General features: G+C 37.3%; 1 protein-coding gene across 3 annotated transcripts in view; it reads left to right on the forward strand.

Annotated features, from left to right (window-relative positions):
- MCM9 (minichromosome maintenance 9) overlaps positions 1–18,269 on the forward strand; it is a 265,434-nt gene that overhangs the window by 79,957 nt on the left and 167,208 nt on the right. For 2 of the 3 annotated variants that reach the window (XM_089804504.1, XM_089804502.1), the window contains exons 7-8: positions 8,803–8,902; positions 10,246–10,343. In XM_089804504.1, the coding sequence (XP_089660630.1) occupies positions 8,803–8,902; positions 10,246–10,343 (198 nt within the window). The remainder of the gene's footprint in view (positions 1–8,802; positions 8,903–10,245; positions 10,344–18,269) is intronic. The other variant, XM_089804503.1, reaches the window with a different exon arrangement.

An 18,269-nucleotide genomic window follows, 5' to 3' on the forward strand; every position in this document is an offset into this window, starting at 1 on the left:
TTTTTTTGGCTAATTTCTTTACAATATTTAGTTGATTTGGTAGTTCCTCTGTGGCCACATGTATGCATCCGCTAAGTGCTTGGAGTTCAACAACCGTGTTTTGACTACGAGAAGATATATCAGACAAACTATCCAGAAATTTGGAAAAGTTCTCCTTCATGACATTGATCCCAATAAGTGCTTTTCCTTCGCCACTAGTTTGGAAATTTGTATGTAGTCCCTTCGTAAGTTCAAATCCTTTGTCTTGTGTCTTTTTCACTTTATCCTCTATTTTTTTAAGCCCTTTCTCTGCGGACTGGATCATCTTAGTCTTAAACTGCATGCTTTGAAGCCACTCGAATAGAGGTTCGTCTCCCTTTGGCAAGATTTTTGCTTCAATTGCTTCCTTGGCCTTCATCTGGATGATTTTCTGCAAAAGGAAGATGCAATCAACACACTTCACCCTTTCTCCAGCCAGAGTATTGCTATTTGATATGATGTTATCTTTTTTTGTTTCCAACCTTAAGAGAACATTACCAATCTGCTCTACAATAGTGGCTCCTTCTGATGTGAGCTTTTCAATCCATTCTTTACCAATCTGACCAAAATGCTTATCTTCTTGGAGTGGAGAGATGAGGACCTGAACTTCAACAGCAGTAGGATTTTTGGTCACTGGTACTCCAGAGATGGCTGCCAATGGAGTGACTAGCTATTTGATCAACTTATTCAATTCTTCTATTTCAGCCTTCATTTTGGTCTTGGACAACTTTAGACTTTCCAATTGCCCCTCAATCACCTCGTTGGTTGATTTCCACAAGCCAACTTTGTTGTCATGCCTAGCTTCTCCAAGATCCACAGAGTGCAGAGTAAAATCATCGACAGTCATGTCCTCAATCCTTCCTCCTTTGTTGGGCTTGGTGATCTCCATTGGCAGGTGACTTGTTTCTGGATCTTGCCCAAGTATGGACAAGGTTTTCTGCTTCTTTACTCTTGTCAATGTAGATCCAGAGCGGATTGCAAGAGATACAGTATCTTTAGTAGACGTGCTCTCATCTTTCCTGTTCCTTTTTCTCTCCAGAGTATCTTCCAACTAGGAGTCAGTACATATCACCTTGGAGGTCATCTCGAGTGATTCTATACTAAACATCTTCCTCTTAGCTGGAGTGGTTATCACTGCAGCCGAAGAGAAAGGATTCTTTAGATCTCGGTATATGAGCTTAGAAGAACTCTGACCTTTATCTACTTTTGGATTTTTCTTTGCTACTTCATCCGACTCAATAGACTCACTACTACTGCTCTTTCCATCCCCTAAGTCTACTATTTGTATTGAAGAGCCACTTGGTTGCAGAATTGTAGCACTTGCTGGCAGAACAAGACTATGATGAGGAGAGGGAACTGGAGTAGTATGGGGAAAAGGAATTGGAGAAACATGAGGTGATGGAATTGGTGTGACATGGGGGGATGGAATTGAGGCGGCTGTGCTATCTTTTGGCTCCTCCATCTTCTTTTCTTCAGCACTAGTCTAGGTTCCAATGATTGGGAGGGAACCATCATGATAGGTCTTGGCTAAGGGGACATTCTTGTCCGGAGGTTGATCACCTTCACCTGAAGCTTGAGCTGGCCCTTGAGTGGCAGCTATTGTTATGCTTGGTGTAGCACTTTGAGATGAGGAAGTTGTTGCGGCTGTTGGAGAAGCTTGAGTCACTGCACCTTTGCTCCGACTCCTCTTGGTTGTCCATTCAACACATTTCTTCGTTCTCTTGATGATCCTGGCCATCATGATATCAAAATTCTTCTCAACATTTGCATAAGGCTCTTAACTGATAGGAATCCCCCTTAACTTAGTTAAATATGTATTACTATACATATTTTGGCCATCGTCTTCCAAGCCTTCTACATCAAAGTTGATACCATATGTTTTAATTTGCTCCACTGTGAGCCTAGCGAAAGCACAATCTTTGCTTTCAAGCTCATCTCTACAATCCGCCCAGTAGTCTTCGACAATGGTAACATGTTTGATCACGCTCCCAATCTGCAAAAAATCTCTTGCATACCCATTCGGGTCGAACATAGGTCTCATGACCTCATATGCCTCCAATTGATATTTAGTCTCAAATGCTTTGAGCATATTTTTTGCATCAGAGCAAGACTCACAACTGTAAGCTCCAACCTTCATACGGAATTCATACCCTTTCTTCTTCAGGCTTGCACTCAGCACGTTCGCCTGGATTGCTTGCTTCACGATCTCTATTAGCATGATCATATCGCTCGGATACCTAGACAACTTCAAAGGAAATCCATCGAAAGCTGCAAGATGCAAATATGAGAAGGATGAGAATTGGATAAAATAGCTACCAAACTGACTAATAGCTGCCATTGCCTCTGGGCTGAACCTCCTCTCTGGGCATCCTTGGAGTTCCCTGCAAATTCTCATCGTATATGCGTCATTAACCTTGACATATTCTGCATAACTGTTTTGTAATTGTAAACATGGATAGAACTCATAGCTTTTCACATCGTCAGGAAAGTTCTTTATTCTGGGAAGGCCTGACCACAATTGTAGAGAAGCTAGCATATAAATCAGAAAAGAAGACATGTAAGAGGTGTTGTAAAACTTTGCGGCGTTAACGGCTCTGAACAGATGCTCACTTACCTCATAGGCCCAATCAACATACTGTGTATTTGAACAGAGAATTTGTACCAGAAAGAAATTCTATTCAACAAAATTAAGTGCTTCTACCTCACCTTTCAATCTGTGCAAGAGAACCAGAATGTGTACGATCTCAGGCTTGAGATCAGTGCCGAATAGAGTTTAGGGAACTTTACTCTTGGCGCTCTGCGGTTTTTGAAACCAAGATCGCATAATTTCTTTTCTCCACATCATTTTCTTCAAGGAGAACTCAGACATTGCTCCTCCTACTGTCAACTCAGAAAACTCTTGCCGTTTGGAACTTGGAGGCAATTTACTATAGTTTGCCTATCAATAGAGATTAGAACTGTATGATCAGGCAACATAATTTGTCTGGTATCCGGGTTCTAGTGATTTATGCATTCAACAATCAATTCTAGGGAGTTGTACCTACCAATTCAGAGAAAAGCCAATTCATCTATAGGTGGCTTTTCAACTGTTTGTAACCAGATATTGTTCCAAGTTTGGGCTTTAAGAGTTATAATTAAAAAGAACAAATTTGTTTACCAACAATATCCAATATGACTTAAAATACAAAAAATCAACATTGGACCATATTAATTAAATGAAGTTAGGTGCTCTTGCGCCACTTTTGCTAGCAGTGCCTCACCCCCTGCTTTTACTAAATCTCCTCCCACAAGTACCTCTTGCTTAATTTGTGTTTTCCCATCACGTCATATCAATACTATTGCCTCATCAAATGGTGGGTCTGGTAGTGCAACCAATGATGGCGTCAACACCTCCTTTGTTGTTACTTCCACTTTTGCATTTTGTTTTGTTGTTAGCAAACATGAGACCTTTCCTCGCTATGCCATGGAAGATAGTTGGGTCAGTGTCTAAATCGAAAATGTGGCAAGCTGAAATTCTATTATTGATATGATAGGTAGAGTTGCAACAATGCCTTTCTTTCTAATCGATCTGCTCTATGTTGCCTTCTTCACTTCCGACTGTCAAGGTGAATTTAGCGGCTATCACAAATTTAATATATCCTAATGTTGTATGCTTCCTTCTCGCTTCCAGTACTAGAAGACTCCTATTAGCACACTTCTAGCATGGATTTTTTTTCTAAGTGGTTGGTCACCTCCTGCTAGCATGTCCAAATGTATTAAAAAAAAGCTAGCAGGGATGGTTTTAGTCGACTGAGTGGCTTGTGGTAGATCCTCCATTCCTTTAGGGGTACTGGAACTCATATTGCATCCAAAAAATTGCCAGTGGCATGGTGCGCGATATAAAATTATTTGTGCTACAATGAGAGAAATTGCAAATTTTGTTAGATAGTGCAGAGTCTGTGGACACCTAGTTGTACACTTTTTCTGTGTCTATTCTTGCCAATAGATTAATTTTCCATACCACAATGTTTGATGCATGGCTTTTGCCACTTTTTATTACATCTAAGATGCACTTCTTGGCAAGTGTAGAGAAAAAGATCTTCTTCACTGTGTGCCTACTACTATTGTGCTAGATGCTATTCCATTCTTTATTTGACAGACCATTTTGGCATACCAACTATATTGGATTCTTTTTCTGATTGGTTGTCTTTCTTGTTGGTTTTTTTGGTATTGTCGATCCCTTGATGATACCTAAGTACTCGTGTAAACTTTGATAGCTGAAAAAAATTGCAAGAGGGCGATGGTCACAATAGGGAATAATGGTTTAGTGTACAAGACAATCATAAGATACTAACATTTCTTTGAGCACTTGTTCAAACTCTTTGATATTGAATACAAGCATTTGTATTGCTTTAACCACTTTTGCATGCCTAAGAACTTTCTTCATCTCATAATTATCATTTGTTTCGTTTCATCAAGTGTGACATTCTAGGCCTATTTATCCTTCCCAAGTGAGAGAATCTACTTTTATTTTTGTTAGGGAAAGTTACTAATTCACGTATGGCTGCATTGGTGCCAACATGTGGTGACGTGTTGTCACTGACGGTCATAGTAATGGCAATGGAGGCATCACCCTTACAAAGTAGAGGAAAGGGAAGTGACACTGCCCCTAGAAGTATTTCTTTCATTAGAGGCTAATCAAGAATAGCTCGAATCTTCTCTTGATGAACTTGAACTCCATATTTACTGGCAACATGCCCCAGGTACAATATTTCTGTTATAACAAATTCACACTTGGATTGCTTGACGAACAAAGACTGCTCCTCCATGATCCTTAGGAATTCATTTAGATGCTTCAGGTGCTCCTCCCATGTCCTGCTATAAATAAGAAGATCATCAAAAAATACCAGTAAGTACTTACGCAATTGTTTGTTGAAGATGTGATTCATGCATGATTGGAATGTAGCAGGTGCATTTGTTAATCCGAACGACATGACCAGAAACTCATAATGCCTGTCGTGACAAGGAAAGGCCGTCTTTTCCACGTCTTCGTCCCTCATGCGGATCTGATGGTATCCATAACAGAGATCTATTTTCGAAAAATAAACTGCGCCATGTAATTCATCCAGCAACTCATTTATCCATGGAATGAGATATCTATTCTTTATTGTTTTTTTGTTCAACGCATGGTAGTCCACACACATGTGCATTGTCCTATCCTTCTTTTTGACCAAAACCACTAATGACGCGAAGGGTTGGAACTAGGACGGATCCATCCTTTTTCTAGTAGTTCTTGAATCGTCTTTTTGATCTCGTCTTTGAATTTCTTAGGATGGCAGTAAGGTGTGGTTATGATCGGCTTGGCTCCTGCTTCCAACTCAATAGTGTGTTTTAATCCTTGATGAGGCAGTATGCCAGGAGGAATGTCTATAAAAAAATTATCATGTTTACTTAAAATATTTTGGAGATCATCATCCTAGGGAGGTGTCTGTTGTTCTTTTATAGGTTTTGCCGAAACAAAACAATGTGCAACCCAAGCACATCATTATGTCGAAAAATTGCCTCCATCTGATGTGCAAAAACTCCCTTTGGACCCTTATTTGCCATGTCGTGGAGAACAACCTTCTTCCATCGACAACAGAAGTGAAATCCATCTGTTTGAAGGTCTGAGTATATTCATCAAGTGTATCCATCCACTGTATGTCCAAAATAACCTCCATGTCATCAAGGTCCACTTTGAAGAAATCCTCGGTCACTGTGTGATTCACCATTGTGATACTTAACTGAGGAACAAGGTGTGTGCAGGGCAGAAGAGTCCCTCCGGCAACCTTGATCTAAAATCCTACGTGCTTCTTTGTAGGTCTCTTCGCTTCACTGGAGATGAGTTTATGAAGTTTAGAGTGGCTTTGCTGTTGAGCATCGCCAAAACCCTTTGTCCTTGAAGGGTTCTCTGTACACAAAGAATTGTGCATCTAGGGGTACTAGCTAGAGTGATAGTTACCCCGCAATGTACCAATGCTACAATCCTTTCCATGTGGTTCAAACTAACAATGTTGGTGTCGTTGTGATGTTGGTTATCTTCGGTGGGTATTTCTTCGTGTTCACCCTCATCATCGAACATAACCTCAATGTAATGGATCTTCCCTTTTTTGAGGCATTTGCGGCTCGGTTCCCAAGGTCCCTTGTAATTGAAACATAGTTTTTTCCTTCGGAGCTCTTGTCTGGTGGCCTTGTCCAACGATGACTTCTTTGGGGGAGGTTTATTATCTTTGTCCCTTGGAAACACTGACAGTTTGGAATGTGAGTAACTTTGCGAGGACAATGTCGATGATGATGCCATACTCTGTGCCTTCTTAATGGCCTCCAACAGGGTGGTAGGATCGAACCCCTTTACCCAACCTTTCAATGGTTTTGTTAGTTTGTCCATGAAGAGAACTACCTGTCTTCTTTTAGAAATATTTGTGACCAAAATAGAGAGTTTCTGAAATTCCACAATGTACTGGTCGACTGATCCAGTTTGTCTCAGCTGTGCCAAATCTTTGAAGTTGAGTTTCGGATCTTTACCATCAAATCGATCTATCAATCTCTTAGTGAATTGTGCATAAGTATTTATTTGGTCATGCTCTAGTGTGATGGTGTCGTGATGCCAACATTAATGCGAAACTTCATCCAAGTACAATGCCACATTTAATTGCTTCTTCTTCTGGCATGGGATTAAGCTGGAAGTATATATCAGCCTTCATTACCCACGCTTGCGCAAATATGGATCCGGATCTGTCAAAAGGAGACAAATTTATTTTTCTCAACTTCCTTCTGAGATCATCATTAAAATATACTCTGTTTCCAACCCCCGAATATCTAATTCTCAGATTTGCATAATCTTTGTAGGATATATCTTCCTCACAATTCGCATTTTTCCAATCTTCCCTCAGCTGTTCTTGCATTTATTCAAATGCTGATTGTTTCCCTTCGTGTGGTGGAAAAGATGGCATGGAAGGTCGAGAGCATGCTGGATGAGGGTTTGCTTTACTTGATACTGAGTCCGTGCTGTGTCCATTTTGTTCACTAGATATTTTATTGTTTACCAACTTCTTGAGAGTTTCTTCCATGAGTCGTTGAGTATCATTGATCTGTGCTTGATTCCTTGCAAGATCCCTCAGTAGTGCCACGAGTTCAGTGGTTGTGGGATCTAGTTCGACAACCATTCTATCAATGGAATGGGTTCTTCTTTTCTTCTGGCTATAAACTCTCATTCATTGTCCATAGGCTGGTAGAATCGAAGCCCTTATACCCCTGTAATGTTTTCGGTGTCCCACGACTCCTCTAAATTGATGTTCTTCCATCTACTACAGGAAAATTCACATGATGGCATAATTGCAAGGGTTGTACGATGAGCTGAATGGTGGTATGAACCAGAGAAAATGGTGTATGGAAACCAACGAAATAGTTGCAGAATGATATATAGTACGGTGGAGGAAGAGGACGGAGATCCATACAGAAGTATGGGCTGGCTGTACAGTGCGTAGGAATGGCCATACGATGTCTTGAAATGGTCATATGATTAGCAAGGTGTGTTGTATGGATGATGTAGGGAGGCCGTATGGATGGGGGATGGGAGGTTGTATGGTGTAAGATGAAAGAGGTACAACAACAATGTCGTGCGATGGAGACACAAGGAGGATGGTGGTGCAGTAGGCCAGGTGGTCGTACGACAAAGTTTTCTTCAGGCCGTACGGTGGAATTTACAGGCTGTATGGTACAAGGATGTGTAGTACGGTATGTTGGAAGAGGAAAATCGTTAGTAAGTACTTGAGTCAGAAACGATACAACCACAATTAATCTCAGTCATACATGAGCACAACAAATTTAGATGAACTCCAGACAATAATAGAGATTTGAATATGAATAATCCTTCAATTAATGTTTGCCAAAAGATGGTGCTCGGATTTGCCAGGTCCGAGCTAAGCAATACAGGCGACGGAATAGGGTGAGGGTTGAATCCCACTGAAATTGGAAATAATCGAGTAAGGAAGATTTTTCACTTCTGAAATGGCGGAGAGCAGAGAATCCCCAACAGGAATTTGTAGTATGGAGAAAATAATCCAAAATGCATACCTAAAGACTACCTACAAGCTTTGCTTAAATACTTGTTGGGAAAATTTTTCGAGGGTTTACAAAGATAGCCCATTAACAATAGCCCATTATATCAATCGGCCCATTAACAATAGTTTGATAAATGATTTATTTTATAATGGGAACATTACAACATGTACACCAGAACTTATGGTTTTGTTACTAATAGAGTCTATATTTTTTCGGAAATACTTTTGTGATATGAACATCACTAGGATCTGGTGAAAATTAAACAAAAAAGGCACAAGAGAAATAAGTCTCACTACTAACTCAACCTAAATTCTGAATTATACTTGAAATAATATTTTGGACAATGTAGTGTTTTGCAAAGTTTTGTTAATAATAAATAGTAATTTTGTTTATGTTATTTATAATAATTGTAATGGTTTTTATGATGAACTGTATTTGAGGGTCCTAAAATTGGTGTTACCCATACATATGCTATTATTTGTTTTAATATATATATCCCTTTCTTAGTAAGTTAGTTTGTAGGTGTTGCGTGCACTTGACTACATTTCTTACCAAAGTGGCCTTGGATGAGATGCATGTTGATTTTCTCCAGTGTTGTTTGAATTTTTAGCATCTTTTTGGCAATTTCATAAATACCTTTTTTTTAATGTGCTGTGTGTTTCTTTTTTTTGTTGTTTGATTTATTTCATTTTTTTGTTTTAGATGACATTATTGTGACAGGTCTTCTTTTTGCAAAGTGGCGTCCTGTTTCAAAAGATGTTCGATGTGACCTTGATCTATTTCTTCTTGCTAATTATATAAGGTGAATTTCCTGACCTAATTTTCCTTCATTTTGTTTTCACTTAATAATGTCATATGAAGTGTGTCATTTGGCTGTAGCTGTTCTAATAGTGATGAAAAAATGAAGATGTACTTTTTTAACTTACATTGACATTGTATTTAGACGTATGTCCCTTTTAATGTTGTTATTAGTACAAGATTATTGACTGTGATCTCCAGCATTATTTATAACGAGTTTTGATGTTTGTAGTGAAAGGATGCAAATCTATTATGATTCAAATAACAGCAGTGTTACAACATTTGAATTGTATGGATGATTGGTCTATGGATAACTTTTTCTTGTGTTAATGCCCTTTTACTACTGTGGGTGCATGTATAGCTTCCCTTTTGTCTTGCGCAGATAGACAGTTAACCCATAAATGTGGGAAACTCCATATTGGCCTATTGAGGGCCTGAGAATTTACCCAAATTGGAGCTCTGGTTGAGGATTCTAGTGGAAAACATGTAGATGTAATTTTGTTTCTGGATTCGATTGTGTGTGTCTTTGTAGCATCAACATTTTGGATCACACTCTGTGATCCTTTCTATCCTTCTCTCTTATCCTGATGATGGATCACAGAATGTGATCCGAAATGTTGATGCTACAAAAACACACACAATCGAAACTAGAAACAAAATTACATTACAAATGGATTGTGGAAATTTGATATTATTAAATAAGCACGTGGATGCTTGTTTTTCTGTGAAATCTGCATCCTAATCAACACTGAACTTCATATAATGTTGTTTGCTCAATATCCTAGAAATTCTATAATATTTTGCTTTTTAAATCAAACAAATTGCACCCGAATTGTTGAAGGGGCAATGGCACTTTTTTAAAATTTCAACTTAGTTGAAGCCCAAACTTTGAGAACTGTTTTGGCGATTGAAATCATGTGCATGCGAGCACAAAGCAAAAACTTCATATATCCAATTTTCCAGTCATTCCATTGTAGTTGGATGACATTTGTTGTTTCTTTTAGGGGATATATAAAAATGCAAATTTAATTTTTTTAATGTTTTATTTTCTGTTTCCAGAATGGTGGCTTTTGCAAGTTTAGCATTTTTGGGAGTTTCTAGGTTAACTATAAAATGTTTTTGCCCTAAAAAATGTTGTTTCATATTGTGCTTCGGTGCACTTAATTCTCCAATTGAGAGGCCCATATCTTGTGATATTAGATGCTCTACTAAATTTGTGTGTCACAATGTGGCCATCCTTAATCTCATATATTTTATGCTAGATGTTTTGCATATATTGACTAAGTTTTTGCTTTTTTAAATGCTAGTAAGTGTTTGGGCATTTTAGTTATGTTGTCTGGTTTTCAGGAGAACCAATGAGCTCAAGTCCGCAGTTGACATCTCAGAGGAAGCTATTAAACAATTTGAGAGATTTTGGATGCATTTTAAAGACAATCCATTGAAGGGTATGAATAGGATTATGCTATGATTATCAATGATTAATTTTTTTTTAATTTGAAGTTTTTTTAAAAAAAGTTACGTAAGCGCTACCATTATGCGGATAGCTCCCTATGTTAACTTCAAAGATTAATATGCACTATGAAAAGTCATACATCCAAGCCCAAACCAGCCCTATACATCCAAGCTCCTACAGAAATACTCCATCTTGAAACACAAAAACAACAGCTTCAAGAGCAATACACACATAACAGCTAAGAGAACCAAACCCTAGACATTGAACTTCCTACCAAAATAGCCTATTCTCTTGCACAAAAACAGAAACTTCAAAGCTTGTTTGGACAGAAAAGTAGATCCATCAGCAAACAACATGTTATGGAGCTTCCCAAAATCATTCATCCTTGCACTCTTTTGGAATTCTGTCCAGACTGCTACCATTGGGCATCAACTTTTTTGCCATCTTCTCTGGTTTTAGCCCCTTCCTCTTCCTCTCCAGCCTCCAAAACATTTGCATCAAAATAGTATACTAGTGGTTGTCTCAGAATCCCCAACTCAATTTCCTATATCTGATCAATAATCTTGAGCCAGAACAGCTCAGCAACTAAATCATTACCCACAAGAAATTCAATTTCATGAGACCCCCATGTCCGAAGCATGGGATAGAAGAAGGCTGAAAAAATGGAATTGTCATGCACACGGTCATTACCGGGCAGATGCACTGCTTCCAGCACCATCACGAGGAAAAATTCTCTTTAGTAGATAAGGCTTTGGGTGATTTTTTATTTATTTATTAATTTGCAGATATTTCCAATCACTGGTTCAGTGTGGGCGCCGGTAGGAATAAATCAGACAGAAAATCTCCAGTCTTGCCCATAATATAGAAGAATTTCAGGATGCATTGCTTTTACAATCAACCCACAAGGGAAATATGGGATAATGGTAATGGTGTAATGATTTTATCTTATTACAAGAAAAGGAGAAATATATCAAGTATCCAACTTCCACACCTCTTTTTGAACTATAATACCAATAAGTACCTTATTAAACTTCGTCACCTTCCAAGAATCCATCTGAAATTCTGCCTTGATTTCATAATTTGAAGTGTATTTTCGAGTTGTGGAAACAGAATGCAATAAATCATAAAATATTAAAGGGAAATAAGAAGTGGTCATGTGATGAGGAGTATAAACTTATATGACGTCTAGTTAGGGCACTAATCATTACAGTTTAGAGAACAAAACCAGTGCATTTTAATAGTGTCTTAATCTCTTAAAATGTGTAATAGATGGAGATCTTTATATTCTGAGGCAGGAAAGAATACTGATATTCATTGTCTTCAACTGTCAACTTTTGACTGGTCTACCAAACATTTTATAGCACTGCATTATTCTCAATACAACATTTAGTGGTAACAATTACATAAGATAAGTTAATTATTAAATTGTCACTGCTTTTAATACGTTATTTGTATTTTGAGTAGAAACATTTAATGACAAACACAGAATAAAAAATTTAGATTAATTTCCATGAATTATTGAATAATAAAGGGGATTTGGAAATGCTATGGACTATAGACGTTTAAGTACAAGAATACTAGGACTGGACAAACTCAAGGAGTTGATAAAGCAACCATAAGATTAAATATATACACATCAATTGAGGGTTTGGATCAATGTCTAAAGTACTAGGGTGAAAAGATCCCAAGGAGCTAGGAAATAAAATATTAAATACTATTAATAATTAGGAGTGAATCTGAAATAGGTAAGCTCTAGATGGAAATAGCTCTGCAAGGGCTCTCATTTAAACATCGAGACATTAAAGATCATAGCTTGAACACAATAATGAAAATCAATATTATCACATGCCTAATTTAAAGCATTTTGCTGAAGAAGGATGGGCACCAACAATGTCAACTACCATAAGTAAGGCCACCATAGGATCTCATAACTGGTATTGTAACTGTCAGCCACTGCAAGCCGTAACATATGATATGATATTATCCATAGGAAAGATTCCAAGCTGCAGGGTCTACAGGAGAAAGTAGAGAACTTCCCTAAATTCTCTTTTAGCACTCACAGATGATAGTGTCTACAGGTACCAAGGAAACTGGTAACTTATGTGATTTATTTGCACTAGGTATCCAAATTGCAATTTATCAGCACAATTTATATTGTAGAATTGAGCTACAAGGGATGGTTTTATATTTGTATATAATGTTAATTTCAGATTATTCAAAGTTCAAACATTTAACATACACACCAATAATCAATATAAATAATGTTAAGGCAAATTAGAAAATAAAACAATCTATAGGAAGATAACAGTTTATTGTGAAGAATGTAACCATGTAAATTGAAAATTCAAACTAAATTGTACTAAGAAACATGAGTTTAATTACACTGCGTAGTTGCAATTCATCAGCCCTAATTTTATGGTAAAAATAAGCTACAAGTTATGGCTTTATATTTGCTACAATGTTAATTTCATGTTATTCAAACATACTCAGCAACAAGGGATGTGAATAACATGAAGACAAATCAAAATGTAAAACAAGCTAGTGGAATGCAAGAGATTACTGTGAAAAATGAAGTATTTCATAGGATGTGCTCATTTCCCAAATGGGAAATGCCAATGGTTTTGGGAGGTGGTTATATATACTCAGGGGATGTCCCCCTCTTGTTTCATCATATCCACTGCTAGCTATCCAAACAGTTCATTAAAATGTAGACATCGTGCTATCCATTAAGCCCAAAATGCTCAGTAAACAATTTATTTAAATCTAATAAAATCAGTTGTCCAATCATATTTTACCAAAAATATTGCTTTTAATAGCTGATCAAGGTTTCATGGGGATGGGGGTACTTAGGGTATGGATACGGGTACAGGTATTGGTGCGTGTATTTTTCAAAATAGGGGATGGAGGTAGTTGGGCATATCAAACTTTTTTGTAACATAATCTAATATTTATATAAAATCTGAAATTATGAGTCATGATAATGGTTTGTCAAAACAAGAACAATGATGAAGTTTGCAAATGTAATGTATTATTTTTACTTTCAGATTTGCAATATGTTTTTAATAATGATATATGATAAATGTCTAGATGCATTAGAGAGAAGGATGACTTTAAACATGAACAAGAAGATCACAAATATACAACAATGACATATTGCAAATGTTAAACTTCTAACTTGAATAGTGATAAAGTTTACTGTTAATCAATATTGTATCAAAGTTTCAAAGTGATCATGTATTGAATTAAGCTTGATCAACAACAAGCAGATGCACACACAAAAAAAAAACAGAAATCTTAATCAAGGTCCTTAGCTGCGATGCTCTCTATTGAGTACCCGGTACTTGGGGTACAAAAGTACGTGTCTCAGGGGTGTGGGTATATTACGATGATAGATAATCGTCTATTATTAGTTAGTGGTAATCTATTTGTAAACTATTGTAAATATTAGAATGTTTCTAATATTTTTCTTGCTTTAGTTAGCTGTAGTTTTTTTATTCTTTACGATCGTTTCCTAAGGAAACATCGTTCCATTCTTTTGAATATAACATAGTTACATCGCCCTGCGAGATGGGGGGATGTCAGGACGGGGGGACAGGGAGGCCTTGATTTGGGGATGGTGGCGAGGGATGGGGTGGCAGCAGGGGGAGTAGGGGTGTATATACTATACATATGGTACTTAAAATGCTAGTTATTAAAAGATGTACTACAATTACACAATATAAGATATAAAGATGTGTAAAACTTAAACATTGAACATTGAATTGAAGTTTTGAACTAGAACATCATGATTCATGATTAAATGACAAACAATAAACATTGAACATCAACAAATGAAAGTGTCAAATTATATAATTTTAAATTTATAATATATGTCAGTTTTTAAAAGACAGATATAGAAATGCAAATGTGAATAAAAATAAAGAATAGAAGGCTTTTGAACAAAGGAGGAAGGAATGGGCCCACATCCCATATTAACAAAAATAGAAACAAAAAAAATTAAAATAATGCCTTATTATTTTAATTTTTTAATGTCCCCCATCTTGCTGCGGCAGGAGACGTCTCAACGTCCCCCCTCGCACCCCTCGCACCCCTCGCGTCCCCCCACGCCCACAGGGGACACAAAGATGTGTTGCTGTCTTCGGCAGGGGTTACGCTCTGAGTGGCGCTGCTCGAAACATCGAGACGCTGCCCTCTCGTCCTGGGTGCTCCCCTGTCTTCGAGACGACCCGGTTTGGGGGGGGATCCGTTCGGTGTTACACTGGTATATAATGACCTCTCGGTCTCTGTTAATAACAAACAAGTATTTACTAATTACTTCGTAATATGGTATTAGAGCCAATACTTCAAATTCTTTCGAAAAAATTATAATTTCTTTCAAATTTATTTGCTCAAATTTTTGAATTTATTTATGAGATTTTCTTCTCAACCTGACCAGGGTTTTCGTTTTTGTGAGAAATTCATAGCTAACTCTTGGATTTTTGGCTAGGATTTTTGAGACCAATCAAGGGCGATTTTCCTACAAATCGCATCTAATATCTTGTGGGAACTAGCGATTTCTTTGCTATATCTCTCTACAAATCACATGTCATTGTTTGGGTCTTGTTCTTGCGTCGCATTTGATGTTTTGCAAGCTCTACCTTTGCACGTGTCTGCAATTTTTCGCTCGATTTTTATGCAAATCACAACATCATTCAAACTTCCGCGTGTCCTCACAAAGTGATGTTTTTTGTGCTAAAATCCTTCACATCCAATGTTACCTTTGCAATTCGTGTGATCTCTCAGCCAGCGACAAAACTTTTCAATGGAAAATTGAGTGTTTACTACTTGTTATTGCCATTTTTCTTTGCATTTTTTCCTCCATGGCTGCCGACTTGCTTTTTTGTTCGAAACCCTAGTTTTTTTACTTCAATATTTTTCGATTATAGATTCTGTGTGGGGTTTTCAAGAGCTCAACTGGGTTGTCGTCAAATTTTTATGGGTGCTTTGATTTTTGTGCTTCAATTTTTGAGCCAGCAGATCCAGAAACTGACCTCATTTTTTTTTTGGGTTTTTCAAGCTCTCTTCTGAGTCATCCTTCAAATTTTCTGTCTTTTGTTTTTTAGCCTCGAAAATGTGCGTTAATAGATTTTCACATTTTTTATTAAAAAATTTGCCATGGCATCTTTGACAAACATTTTGCTCGAGCACAACTACAAATTCAATGGTCGAAATTATGGCACTTGGAAGTAGTGGACCATAGCAATTTTTGAATATCATAATATCAATCAAACTGTTGTAAGTGTTACGAAGCGTCTGACTGCACCTAGTACTGATTAGGATATATGGGATCTAAATAATCGAGAGGCGGTGATGCTTCTCAAATTATCCGTGATTGATGATCAACTCTCTCAGATTCCATCCGCCAAGACAACTACTTAGATCTGGACACACCTCAAAGGTCTTGATGAAACTTCTAGCAAAAGTAGAGCTTTCTTTTTGAAGAACACTTTGTTTTCTATTATAATGGATGGGCAAACCTCACTCCAGGCACATCTGAATAGGATTTAGGAAATTCATGATCAGTTGCTTGCCATCAGTTGCAAGATGGAGGAAGAGGATATTGTGGTTATCACTATTTGGAGTTTACCAAAGTCTTATGAGCATTTTATCGAGATTCTCAACATTACATCTTCGGGTGTTGATTTGAAGTTCACTGATCTCTACACACTTCTGCTTCAGCAAGATCAATGGAAACAATAGTTCAGTAGTAGTTCTTGCTCCACCTCCATAGAGCAAGCCTTTGTTGCTAAATCCTTTTAGAAGGATAAGGGCAAGTTTCAGTAGTCGTCTCAGCAGAAGTCTTTTGCTCCAGCTTCAGACGGCTCTCGGAAGAACATTCAATGCAACTATTGTCACCAGTTTGGTCACATGAAGGTTAAATGTCGAAAATGCTTAGTTGCCCAATCTAAGCAATTAGGTTCGCAGCCCAAAGCGAATAGTGCAGAGCACACGAAGTAGATGGAATTTGCCTTTTACACCTTCATGGCTAAATGACTTGCAACTCATGTCAAGTCGTCTGCCTGGTACATTGATTTAGGTGCCTCTTGTCACTTCACTCACCGCAAACACTGGTTTATTGATTACTAGCCTTATTCCGATTCCGTTATTTTTGGTGGTGGAGAATACTACACTGTTGTCGACAAAGGCAACATTTAGATCCGATCTGCTGAGAGGAATCTCATTTTCCTTGATCTGTACTATGTTCCAGGGATGAAACTAAATCTACTCTCAGTCAGTTAGTTACTGCTACATTCTCCATACTTGGATGTCACCTTCAAATCACATCAATGTACAATCACTGATCGAGCAATTTAGTCTACTATTGTAGTGGCTCTTGAGGATCATGGTCTTCTAAGACTTACTGATTATGGTGATTCTTAGGACTTAGCTATGGCTACTCAGTGATCTTCTTTTAGCACGCTTTGGTATCAATGATATGGACACTTAAATGTACATTATCGCTCTCAGCTTGCTTAGGATGAGCTTGTCCTTGGATTGCTAGAGATTCAGACTTAGTAGCTTGAAGTTTGTGATGCATGCCAGACTGGGAAGCAACATTGCACACCTTTTGCCAGTGGCTATTTTGTAATGATCTCACCTAAACTGATGAGAAATTGCAGACTTGTGTTGATGACATGTCGTCAAACGGTTGGTATGTAAATACTCTCTGAACTATGCAAGTCACTAGGAACTCCAAACTATACTGTTTGAGCATGTTTGTTATACTAGTTCTTGATGACACTTTGTAAGCTAGGATGACATGATTCTAGTGTTCTAATTTGTAATGTCCCTTTTTTGGGACATTTATAGTCAATTAAATAATTAAATTTTAAGTTGTTAAGTTATATTAAATTTAAAGACAACCTCATTTAATTGTTTCAATATTTATTAAAATAGCTTAATGGAGCTAACTGAAAAATTAATAAGTTCTTTTAGTTTCAAAAAGACAAAATAAAGAGATAGAGAAAAGGAATATGAAAAGACAACCAGAGGGGAAAAATGAAGAGTCACAACATTGTCTTTAAAAGAACATTGAGAGGCTCATTCTCATGATGCTTTGTTTTATGCTTTGTTTTATGTTTTGGTTTCTCTTGGAGAATTTTGGGAAGCTTTGGCTTTTAACAGGTTTGAGGACGGAAACCCTCGAGCTTTGAGGCAGTGGACAGAAACCCATTCTCTGTTGCAAATATCACTCAAGTGTCTCACTTTGTGTGTCAAATTCATATTTACATAATCCGACTATGATTGTTGTGGCTACGATTGGATACTTTGTCGTTGCTCTACTGAAGATCTAAATGCAATATACATATTTCATTTCAGGATCTCTGTTTGAGTTTGATGTTTATGATTTTCAGTATAAATTATTGGATTCATTGAAATTAGTTGCATGAAAATTATTGTCGAAATTTTTGGGAAACATTTTGGTTGAAAAATTTGAGAAATAACCTAGGGGTTTATTTCATAATTGTGTAAGTGTTAATGTTTTTTATCGTTAGATTATTGCTGTCAATGAGTGAGATGTGTTTAACGAGGTACGTCCTACACTAGCTCGACTTAAATCTTTTTTATGAGGTTTGCATACTTTATTAAAATTCAAATTTTGGCCAAAAAATTATGATGGAAAATCTTGTTAATTACATATCTCACTCTTGTGCATTAACTGTTGTGCTGGTGCATGTTGGAAAATCCTTTGGGAAACAACAAATGTAAATCTGGACTCTTGAACAGTTGAACTCTATACCAAATACTCAGCTGCAAAATATTGTGGCTGCTTGATACTGTTATCTAGTTACCTACAATCTTTTACTCTTGTAGTTGCTATTGGTAATACAAATATGGATTCATTTCGCAATGGGAACTTACCATATAAACTTAGGGC

Source organism: Cupressus sempervirens, chromosome 10 (genome assembly GCF_028749045.1).
Source record: "Cupressus sempervirens isolate cs-2001-9-10 chromosome 10, ASM2874904v1, whole genome shotgun sequence".
NCBI lineage: Eukaryota > Viridiplantae > Streptophyta > Pinopsida > Cupressales > Cupressaceae > Cupressus > Cupressus sempervirens.